The sequence below is a fragment of the Cryptomeria japonica genome, chromosome 10 (genome assembly GCF_030272615.1).
Source record: "Cryptomeria japonica chromosome 10, Sugi_1.0, whole genome shotgun sequence".
Classification (NCBI taxonomy): Eukaryota; Viridiplantae; Streptophyta; class Pinopsida; order Cupressales; family Cupressaceae; genus Cryptomeria; species Cryptomeria japonica.
This window is the reverse complement of record NC_081414.1, coordinates 465,047,006-465,059,180: the sequence shown is the minus strand read 5'-3', so window position 1 is coordinate 465,059,180 and position 12,175 is coordinate 465,047,006. Positions and strand designations below refer to the sequence as shown.

Here is a 12,175-nt window from a genome sequence, read left to right as displayed (position 1 = left end):
AGAAGGTTATAAAAGGGCTCTTGAGAGCTCATTAATTCATTCTTGTTTGCAAATTTATGAGGAAAACTGAGAAGGTTTTGTTGGTTGTGCTGAGAGCAATCACTTTTTGAGGACAAAATCCCTCAAGAGGAATGGTATTTGCAGGTGTGAAAGATCACCCAAGAATACCCTGCCGATAAATCCATTCCAAGGGTTGTGCTTGTGTGTAATAAGCCATCCCAATCTGCTTATCTGGTTTTCTAAGTTTGCTGATCTTTTTTCGTTTTAATGGTTTTCTGATTTTTTTGTGTTTGCTGGTTTTTTTTCTGATTTTTTTTTGGGAGTTTATGCTTCTGTTTTGGTATGCAATGGAGACTGACAATAAAATATAATGCTGGAAATAAATTAAACGAAATGTAAATTCAAGGAAAGACAATCTTGATATTTTATTTGCTCCCATAGAGTTACATACCCATACATTCAGGCACAGGTCTGATTATTAACTGTAGCAGCCAATGAATTAATAGCTGGGCCTGATTTCTTTACATTGACAGCGTCCCTAATGTCTGATTTGCAATATCAGACCTAAATCAATTCTGACCAGCCCCTAATTATGCCTCAAAACCCCACATCCCAACTAGGGTTTGCAGTAATTCTTCCTGGAAGGTACGGCTGGGCTGGAAATGGGTTGCCAAGCTGATAAAATGTCCAAAACTGACTGGATCTGCAATAATTTACTGATTCTTCCCTGCTGCAACCTGTTTTGTGTGTTTTCTCTTTGCTGATTACACTGAAAAAGACCATAAATCAGACCCTTGCAAGGTATTGTACTTCTATAGGCCCTCAAACTCTGAAGGTTTTTGTCTCCACAATCCAACTGCTGAAACCCTTGCTCCAGAGCTCCAAAATGAGAGATGCCAAGCTGAAAAAATGACATATGAATAATGGCAAAATTCAACTTGAAAGTCTCTTTATACTTTTCTCATCTTGCACATACCCTTTTTAGGGTTCCTTGGTATCTTATGTAATATTCTTTTTAATGTGCTTCAAAGATGCTCTCTAATTTGGTTCAAACCCGTTCACGAGCATTCATTTTTTTAATTTACTATAATGTGCATTTAAAAACAACTTTGTGCTTACTAGGAAGCACATTCCCCAAGGTGGTCCCCTTCACTAAACCACTTTATTATTATAATAATATAAATGACATTATTAAAATACACATTATTTAATTAAATTGAAATATTAAAGTTATTATTTTAATATCCCAAATTTAGTTTGGAACCAACCCCTAACCACCTCCAACTGAAATCTAATGATGCCACTGGTACCTAGGGTGATGTCTGGATGTAGTGGGCCAAATCCTAGTTTCCCCTAAAAAATATGGAATTGTCTTTGGTCACTTGAAATTACTTCTCTAGTGCCTTGCCAATCCGGACCTTTGGAAGGTCAATAGGTGAACTACCAATCTGCTCCTAAAAATTAGGAACCTCCTTAAAAAATAGGAGACAATCCTTAAACAACTGAAAATGCTCATAGTGTCTCCTGCTATGCTCCACAAGCTCCGAGTGAACTGTTAGTCCCTTCATAAACAATAGGAAACTAGCTTTGAGCTCAGAAAATGCCTCGTAGATCTCTCCAATGCTCATAGTGTCTCCTGCTATGCTCCACAAGCTCCGAGTGAACTGTTAGTCCCTTCCTCAAAAATAGGAAACTAGCTCTGAGCTCAGAAAATGCCTCATAGATCTTTCCAAAGTCACCTAACCCCCTGAATGGGTCCCCTATCCACTGTATTAGCCTACGGGAACCCCTATTAATAGGCTAATCTGTGCGAAAAATACAGGCCTAGGAAATGGGGACAATACATCGTGCTTCATTGGAATTCAGTCTAATAATTTTTTTATCAGCATATAGGAGGAAAACAGAGGGCAGATTGGAAGAGGATGAATTGCAGATTAGTGGAGTTAAGCATTCATTTTGCTGGTCGTACCAATTCAAGGGCTAGCTGATTCATCTCAAGGACCCAACATAGAATTTCTAGATTCAAATCAAAGCAGATTTGGATCAAAATTAGGGTAACAAAATCGCAGATTTTTAGTTTAAACCCTAGGCTGTATAGATTTGTTGTCACAGCTGATTATTGGCTGAAGTTAAAATAATTTCAAAAAGTGCTATCCCTTGCTGATCCTTTGTACCAAACAGAGCACACAAATTGGGTATGTAATCATTCTAGATTTAAGCACACATTTAACTCTACTTTGTGGGGTGATTATTTATGAAAAGGTCCAGGCATTGTATTTTCAATATTTTCATTATTATTTCTTGTATTTCCATTACATGCAAAAAATATCAAAAAAACTAGAAATTAGAAAAAATTAAAAAATGACAAAAAATCAGAATATTAAATATCCACAGAGGGTGGGATATTTCATAGGCTTTTTTCATATAAAGAAAAAGACTTTCTATGAGAGGTCAGCCTCAGGTCACTCTGTTTTGGGGAGGGAGGAACATAATGTCCTCATTTTAGGGTTCTCTTGCATTGCAATTGACTTTGTCCTTTTTGGTGGGCATATGTTTTGTCAGAGGAGTTATTGGTGTCGCTAGTGAGATCAGTTAGTTTGGAGGACACTTATGCCACTTTTGAGATGATTTTTGTTCTTGGTGTGTTCTCTAGAATTTTGGTGAGGGCGTCTATTTATAACGAGTCAACCGGTTGGCTTCATATCTCATTTGTAATCATTGGGATCACTTTAGTGCAGTCAAATTTTGATTCCAATGCGTTTCATTAGTTTCCACAAAAAGGGGGTATTAATTACTTATTTATAATTATTTTACTAAGGTTGCTTAAAATTAATTAAAATATTTTATTTGCACCTTAATACAACTACTTGTCAAAACCAGAATGAAATGTTTGAGATCATGGACTCATAAAATGTAAAGTCCTACTTTGATTGCTATAAATTTTTACCTTTCCACACATAATAATTTTGTCAAACAACTTGCATACTTTATGGGAGAATACTAGTTTGTGAAGTTTTATATTTCAAATTGTTTGGTTCCTCAGTTTGTTTTGCATGATGAAACATAAATGCCAAACAAATTTCTATTGAATAGCTGAAATGACAAATAAACTCTGAACTTGAACCTTAATAGGAGAAAAGCTTCAATCTTTTTTCTAATTGCTGAATATCGACTGAAAGAATCATGCAAAGATCTGATATAATTATGACCTTATTTATTCAGCGATTTTGCTAGTGAAAGTCTGAAAATGACATGCTAGTTCAGTTGTTCGATAGTCAACATATTTTGTGTAATGCACAGTAACTTATATTAATGAATGACACTTTGAAGAAAATCAGCAGACCCATGCCCCACTCAAAAGTCCTAAGCTCTTGTCACAAGTTTGAATGCTGCACTGTCAACAACAGAAATAAATAAAGGTTTGAACTAGCTGATATATTGCTTCTTTTTTGTCTTATCTAGCAATGCTTGTCTCAACCTATTCTTCACTTTGTCCTTCACTCCTTGCCTCGTTCTGCTCAATCTCCCATATCTGATGTCCTGTGGATGTCCTTACCTATTTTCCTAATTATACAAGAGAGGATAGGATACTCAGCGAGTAAATTCTATTCTGCATTGGCCGGATAGAGTTGTAGCGATACAACTTTAGACACGTCAACAGCTTCCTCTTCAATGTATCTAGTAAAATGTGCACTTCACATGTATCTTGTAAAATGTGCACTCTTCACATGTATCTAGTATATTTCCCATCTTTTCTGTGCTGCTACTAATATTATCAATCTTATAGTGTCATGCCTTGCAACAAGTGTATAGGTCTATTAAGTGTCAAGGAAGATTTTGATGGTTTTGTTGTAGAAAGTAGTTATTCATCAACTTTTGGTCTTATTTGAAGGCGGGTTCCTTATTCTCCATATCTTTCTATGGGCCTAGTTCATAGTTGCATTTGATGTATTCTATGCAGAAATTTGTATTTGTAATGGAAAATGGTAACATTATCTCTGTTGTATTAATGGTTGGGTTCCTAATAACTAATTTCTTATGGGGCATATTTGTATATTTTAGATGAAACATTTCTGTTGATGTTTTTATATGATGAGTTGTAGTAAACTGCAATTGTTTTCAGATAGCTAATATGATGCATGGTTCATCCATGGATGGGTTTTATTGACAGGCTGGTACTGTATTAACATGTGAAGATGCAAAAAGTGCTGAATTGGCCGGAGCTAAATTCCTCATGAGCCCTGCACTAGTCAGTGTATGTTCTCCAAAGATTCTCGTTGCCTCTTTTGAAGAAATCCAAAATTAGTGTTATTGTGCAAGCATTTAAATCACAAAGGATCTGTGCATATGTATATGATAGGGTACAACTTATACAAATAATATTCACTTGGTAATAGCACTAGTACTTTAACCTTGATGGTTATTTTAGTAAATTTCTATCATAAAATACTCATTTAGGAAATAGAATGAATGGTCTAGGAACCAGTATTGATAGAGTTTTGACAAGGCTCTAATAGTAGCAAATGTCACAAATTTATCCTAATAGTAATAGCCACTTGCACCCTTGCCAATTTTTATCATTCTAAAATTCACAATTTTTTTATTCAATTGTTCAACCTAAAATTCAACCTTTTTTGGTGATTTAATCAAGAAATAATTGCCATTTAATCATGATTTTTATAAAAATCATTGTTTTTTGGTCCGAAAAAGGGTTTCTGATTATTTTTTCTTTTTCTGGTTTTTGTGATGTTTTTTCTGATTTTTGTGATGGTTTTTCTGATTTTTGTGATGGTTTCACTGATTTTTTCCTAAAACCAACTCTAACCCAAAATTTCCCCACCCTTATCACAACTTTTCTTGGTTAATTGAATAACTCTTTTGTAATGTCACCTCCTCAGCAGTAATCAGTTTAGTTGTCTGTTAGCCTATTTCGAAGACCCGTAGGCTAGTCAGAAGCAGAAATGAGGGTTTCCTACCTCTGGCAAGATGTTTCAGCATTTTCAAAGGCTTGCATGTTGGAGTTCGTCAGTTTGGGTTCCGGATTCCTTCTAGGTTTTCGGAAATCTTCGCGATGATGGTACATGCATAGCAAGCAACAAAGTTTGGTAAACTTACTATTTTTAGTAAGTGCCGAAGACAGCTTATTTCTCTAGGTTTTTCCGAGTTTTCTGAGAGCTTCGCGATGGTATAACATGCAAATCAATCTGAAGACCTTTTTTGGACTTACTATTTTTAGTAAGTACGGTAGCTGCTCAAATTGGGGTTAAAATCAACTTTGGAAACACTTACTATTTTTAGTAGTATGCTATTTATAATAAGTACTATTTTTAGCAGTGCTATTTTTTGCAAGAGTTCTGCAGCCCAACTCAGTGGCTATTTTTGGCAGGATCTTGTGTTCGAACTCAAATGACTATTTTTGGCAATGGAATTCAGTAGCTTGGCCTCAACTCATTTTGGCCTAGGCATAACTTGGGTATGACATTAAGGGGGGGTCAATTTGGTGCTCAAATTATTTATTTCTTAATGTTGGGTTGGATGTCCCTTTTGAGGTATTTTCTCATTAAAATTATATCTTTGCATTGACTTAATATTGTCTATGTGCGGCAGCCACTATAGGGAGAAAATACTTTGGTTTCTAAATGAAATATTATTATCCCTTGGGTGATTTGTGGAGGAAGTGAAATGAAATGAAATGAATACAAATTAAAGGAGATTTGAATGTGAATGTTTAATCCCATATTGGAGGGAAAGGAAGTTCAACTTGGGGAGAAAGTTATAAATATGCACCTTGGCTCTTATTTTTTGGTATCCATGAAAATTATAACGAAGTGCTATCAAAATGTTGTTGGAATGCTTCAAGGAATGCTTACCTCCTAGACTGTATGTTTCGCCTCTCACTTGAAAGATAGCGACTAGTGAGATTTGGGATTGTTCTTCACTCAGAAGAATGGATGGATTCATTGCAAGTGTGTGTTCGAGTTTTCTGATTTTTTTGAGTGTTGTAAGTGTGTTTCAAGTTGCTGGTTTGGTGTGGTTGTAGCTTGTTTTTGTTCATAACTCTCTGTCCGGGTGTCAGCTCATTCTGGGTAGTGGTTCGTTCTCTTCCTATGTCCTAGGCGATCATTCTTGTAAGTTTGTAGTGCTTAACTTTGTGCCTTCATTTTTATAATGCAAGTCGAATTTTTTCCCTAGCCGTACTATGTTGGGCTACCTTGGGATGCATGCAAAAAATCATTTGTGGGTGTTTGATGCATTTTTTTGGGGCTATCTTAATCACCTATCTCATATCTTTCATTTGCATCTGTTTGGGGGTTATTCTGTTGAGTGTGGATAGAGTTATGAGTAAATTTGTGAGTTTTGTAGTTGTTGGTCTGCGTTTTCCTAGTGAGTTGTTTGCATATCAGATTCTGAAATTGTTAGTGTGGAGGGTGTTTTTGGTGTGGTAGGTCTATATTGGTTTTGGGAGTGTATATCTTATTATTTAGAGTTGTTGGACTTGTTATCAGCACTTGATGTACCATTCATATTCATCTTGTAATGCTAGTTAGTAGTACTAACAACAAGTTTCTTGATTACTCTTAGTCCCACTGAATAAGTGGAAGAGGCTACTTTGCCGCCTATCTTTGGACAGTGATATCTCATAATTAGAAAATCCATATTATGCATTGTAAAGCTGATTAGTAGTACTAACAACTATCTATTTCTGGATTGTTGCTTAGGACCCACTGAATAAGTGAAAGAGGCTGGCTTGCCGCTTTTCTTTTATTATTGTAACACTATCCTCCCGCTGAATAAGCGGTTGAGTAGATTGAAATTCCATTTTCAATCCTCCCACTGGATAAGTGGGAGAGTGATTGTTGCTCTTTTCATTTCCTTGTAATCTTGTAATTGGTTGGTTGCACCGCCAAACTGTTGTGGAAGTTCTATCACCCGCTGGATAAGCGAAAGGGGTTGGCTTGCCGCCCAATATTGTACTTACATTGTAATTTCCAGCTGATCATTGAGCTAATGATCCCCTTATCACCGTATGATCTCACCTTCCCACATTGGGCTCTTGGTGATCAGAAAGTGGAAGGGTTACTTTCAGCAGTGTTTCTAATTATCATTTTCTAATCCTAACGGGTGCTTGTGGTGCTTGTAATTGGAAAAAATTGAAAAAAATTAAGGGGAATATTTCATCTTTATCATTGAGCTTGTTGATTTGTCCTTGAAACTATTGGATCCATTACCCACAAAAAAATGAAAAAGTGCCATCTTACATTTATAATACAGTCCCCCAACATGTGAAAAAAGGACTAGAGAGACATAACAAAACTAGCCGCCACCCACATCATCAGCTATTCTAACAAAGCAAAACCTCAACAAGATCCTTCTTCAAAAAAGAGGCTAGAAGCGGGCAGAAGTCTTCCTTATTTTTATGGATTGAAGGGCCTCCATAGTCCATTGAGTTTTGACATCCATTGAATCTCGAGCTTCCATTCCCAATCTTTCAACCTCTTTTCTCCTCCCACTATGTTTAATCGTGAGCATACAATTAGATTTTCTCTTCTTGCATTTTGATTGAGCAATAGTGAGGATTTTTGTGGAACCTAGCTGAAATTCTCCTTCCCTAACTAATGCATGCCTCTAAAACCTTCCAAATCAGCATCCTTCATGTTCATACATTGAACACCCTTGAGAAACCCTTCCCCATAATTTATAGAATGATTTGGAACAATGGTAATGGTTGGTATTTGTAATTCGGATATAGTCACTTCAGCTTCATGTCCCTCACTTGAATGAGTAGTTTGAGGAGGGGATGAATTATCAGAAAAAACAAATCCCATGGCCTGTCTACGTAAATTCTTCAGTTGGAGAACCCAATTTTTTCTACCAAATTCGAGGACAAAAAGGTCGTAACGAAGATATGAATTTGAATAGGAGTCAGCCACCTTGTGCCCTAGTTGTTTGCTGCAGTAGCAACAAAAGGGAAATCTTTTAAAATTAAGATATTATGTCCATTAGTTGTGATAAGAAACAATTTAATGGAGTGAGCAACGGGTTTTAAAAGTTCAAACAACACACAAACCGACACATTTTGATTCAAAGGGGTATTGGAATCCTGTTATCCTTGAAAATTAAATTATGCCCCAAGTCGCGGCTTTTGTGTGTTTTCGAACCATGTTGCCCTTCCTTCGCATTTCCTAAACTTGTCGTGGGGTTCTGAATTTTTGGAAGTCCCCCATCATCCAACTTGTCCCTTTGTCTTGTGTTTGGTCGCTTGAGCAGAGGTTGTTTGAAGTTTGAAAGTCCTGACCATGTAATGTTTCGGACCTGTACGGTTTTGAAGGACTAATCTGCCGTACTGTGGAGGGACACCCGTACAGTGGCTGGGTGGCCATACGGTGACAAGGTCAACCGTATGGTGGCTTCTCTCCTTCCGCGTACCTTACACCCGCACACTCTTCCACTACGTTTTTGCCTTCGTCGATAATATGATTGCCAGAAAGTAATATAGTTCAAGCCATGGAGATGGTGTATTGCGTCGGGATAGAGATTCGTAAATGCAAGAGGAAATGATGAACGAACAATAGTTTTGGAGCAAGAATAACCACGACAAGAGGAAATAATAGTAGCATTTCAGATTGATAGGATAGGTACTCTAGATTACAATAATGTTGAACTAAGAGTAGAGCAAAATAGGGTGGGGAATTACTCCCACCGAAACTGCAGATACCAAGTAGGAAGGATCTTTCACCCCCGAAATGGTAGACAACAGAACTCCAACAGGAATTCGGACATACAAAGAAAATTACTAAATTCGCATACCTATGACAATGACTAACTCAGTCATTTATATGGCTTCAAGGAAACTTCCCGAAGGATTACAAAATGCGCCGACACGGCCAAAATAAAAATAACTAAATAAAAAGGGCCCGAAAGGTATTACAATTAAATTTCGGGGCCATACAAACAATTAATATTATTAAGTTATTTAATTTAGTTCGGGACATTACAAATCCTCGCCGCCCAGAGATTGCTTGTCAAGCAATTCGCAAACTCCAGGATCCCAAACCATGCACAAACGTTGGTAGCTATATCCATTGAAATCTCCATGCTACATCATGATCACGTACACGCACTTGGATGTAGGCGACAAGAGTAAATCTCCATCAGGCTTCTGCTGCTCCATTTTGGTATAATCGTTGCCATGTATGGAGTCACCAGGATCCCATTGAAGCCAAACATAAAACTCATAGGTGATCAGATCCAATGCCTTCATGCTATCATGTCCATCCATCTCTTCTAGAATCTTGTAGCTTAGGTACAACTTGTTATTTTCATGAGGAAGACCCTCATACGATGAGATGGAAATCATGCACGCCTCATGCCTAGCCAAAGGGTAAACTCCATATTTCACCAACAATAGAGATTGCTCCTGCAACGGATCATTGGTAGAGTTTGCATCTTTATGAGGCTGATTAACCACAGGTAGAGCCTGCTCATTTGAGGGATCACTGATAGAGTCGGCATTTCCATCAAGTTGATTGGTCAATGTTGGCTTGGTAGGCTCCATACAAGTACCCTATTCAATCGTGTTGTTGTCATGTAGGCTTGGGTTTTCTCCACTTGTAGGTGTAGTAGAAGATTCTTGCATATCCTCATGTGGCTCTTCATCTTCCTCATCACTCTTATTGTCGTCACCAACCTCCTTAGCCTTGTGCAATTGAGACTTCAATTTTTCTTCACAATGCTTGAATAAATTATTGACCAATCTACATGCCGCAATAGAAGGGATGCATTCTTGATTATGAATAGCCCATAGCATAGATATGATAGGTTGGGATATACATCCATCTCCTCAATACTTGAAATCATAATACTCTCCATGGCAGGGAAAATCTTATTATCATGGTGCTCCTTTATCATGACCAAAAAATGATGAAACATATCGTGGATCAGACCTTGCAATCCTAGATCTAAGAGGAGGTTACTTACTTTGATCTTTGCACAGATATCCAGTATTGTAAATCTCCTAGCAAATGGATCACTGCTGATGTCATCAAGGCTCTGAAAGCTGTCAATAATCAAGTGCAATATCTCTATCATGGTGTCATCATCATACGGTACTCAAGGAGCTGAGATTCTTGTTACTGAAATTTGAGGATCAAATGCTGCTGATCTGCAAGTTGGACTTGCTGAATGCCTGATTTCCTTTCCTTTGGATGGTCTTTCTCTCCTTCTGTACACTTGAAAATCAGCTGTTGATAACTGAAAACGGTTCAAAGGCTGAGCCCTTGCAAGTGTTCTTCCTCTTCTCTTAGGAGGCTCTAGCTGCAAATACTCAAAAGAACTTGAGCTCCAAGTCTGGATCTGTCTCATAAAATATGAAAAACATTGATCTTTTCCACTCTTTTTCACAAACAGAGTCGCCAGATATACAAATATATCAATTAAAACAATAAAAATCTCTAACCTTAAGGAAAAGGTCCCACCGGGCGTGCCAAAACTGTTAAGGCCCAAAAGTGCACCCGAAAACTAAGGTATTAATACCTAGCACTTTGGGATAACATGGGAACAATCATGAGTCTGTGGGTAAACTATTATTATGATTGGACCTCCGGATAGGCCTGTTGTCCTCATTTTTGTTTCCAAAAATGAAGGACCACTATATGAAATTTTTGTGAAAAAATGAAAAATTTTACTCTATGGCACGCTTCCTGAGGCAGAATTTTGACTAATCCTTGGACTGGCTTAATCCTCAGTCCATTCTCGAACTGCGTTTCGAATTTCATCAAATTCTGGGTTCATTTGCTATGTCTTTCCTTCAATTTCGGGTTTTAAAACCCCGACTGCAGGTGGAGAATTTTCTTCAAACTGCAAGTTTTAATGATATTCATTGTTTTGGTTGTTGTAGGGGAATTTTAGCTTATTACATGTGCATTTTTATTAAAAAATGTTACTTGCAATTTGTTTTAAATTTCCCTTCCTTTCTTTGTTTTTTTTAAATTGTTTTTTGGTCTTGTTTAGTTAAAATAGGGATTTTTTCACCCAATTACAAGTAAACTTGCAGTTTGGTCAAAAAAACCTACTTTAATGGTTTTTGCATGTAATAGGGATTTTAAATCCCCATTACGTATGTGCAAGTATTTCTAACTTGTTGTAGGGATTTTATTTCCCTTTTACAAGTAATTAAAACTTGTATTCCTCTCCAAAAAACCCGATTTTGCCTTGCAAGTGCATTTTTGACAATTTTAAACTTGTCATTTGTCCAAAAAATCCCGATTTTGGCTTGGCAAGTGAAAAAGTAAAAATAAAACTTGTAGTTTGCTCCAAAAAACCCGATTTTGGCTTTGTAAGGGAAAAGTGAAAATTAGAACTTGTCATTTGCTCCAAAAAACCCGATTTTCACTTGTTATGCAAAATCGAACTTGCACTTGTCTTCCAAAAACCCGAATTGCAAAATAAAAAACGGTTTTTGAAGAATTCAAAGCAATTTTTTGTGGAGATTTTCTAGGAAGGAAAGGCGTTTTTGTTTTTACCCTATTTTCATGCATTCATGGACACCTTTCATGCCAAATGGAGGTTACATTGACTGGTTTTTTGCCCCAAATCAGCAAAAATGTGTTTCCAAAATGCCACATTGTGGGGGATTAGAACTTATTGAAGCTGCATTCTTCTAAATCGTTTTGAACTATCTTACCTAGGCGTGGAGTTTGGGATAAGATTTGAGCTATTTAATGATCCATCAAAGATGCATTGAATACCATGTTTTTCCTCCACGTGATTCCTTTGGCTGCAAATTGGAAGGGTTTAATGCCACAAATCTTTAACAAGATGAATCGTTTTTGCTTCCCATGCTAAGGCGTTGGGGTTTGAGGAAGATTTGACCTCTTCTTGTGCTTCCAAGTTTGCATTTTGTGCCACGATTTTCTGCTAAAGACGTTTTTCAAAAACGTGGCAAGAGTTTGTGCATATTCATACAATGATCTAAAATCCTTTCAATCCAAGGAAGTGCAGCATGATATTCCCCTCACTTTCAGACAGAAGCATCGCCAGTATAATCCGAAGATTTCAGGTACCATTCTTTCTGAAGTTCAAAAAATGCTTGATGCTCAGATTATCTTTCCCATCCATTATTCAACATGGTTGGAAAACATAGTGCCGGTGCGTAAGAAGAATGGAGAAATACGTA

The 12,175-nt window shown here is 37.1% G+C and overlaps 1 protein-coding gene across 11 annotated transcripts in view; it reads left to right on the top strand.

The window, feature by feature from the left end:
- LOC131858732 (uncharacterized) overlaps window positions 1-12,175 on the top strand; it is a 177,484-nt gene that overhangs the window by 131,414 nt on the left and 33,895 nt on the right. For 9 of the 11 annotated variants that reach the window (XM_059212122.1, XM_059212119.1, XM_059212116.1 and 6 more), the window contains one exon: window positions 4,172-4,255. The exons of the other annotated variants lie outside the window; for them this stretch is intronic. In XM_059212122.1, coding sequence (XP_059068105.1) covers window positions 4,172-4,255 — 84 coding nt within the window. The remainder of the gene's footprint in view (window positions 1-4,171; window positions 4,256-12,175) is intronic. 11 annotated transcript variants of the gene reach the window in all.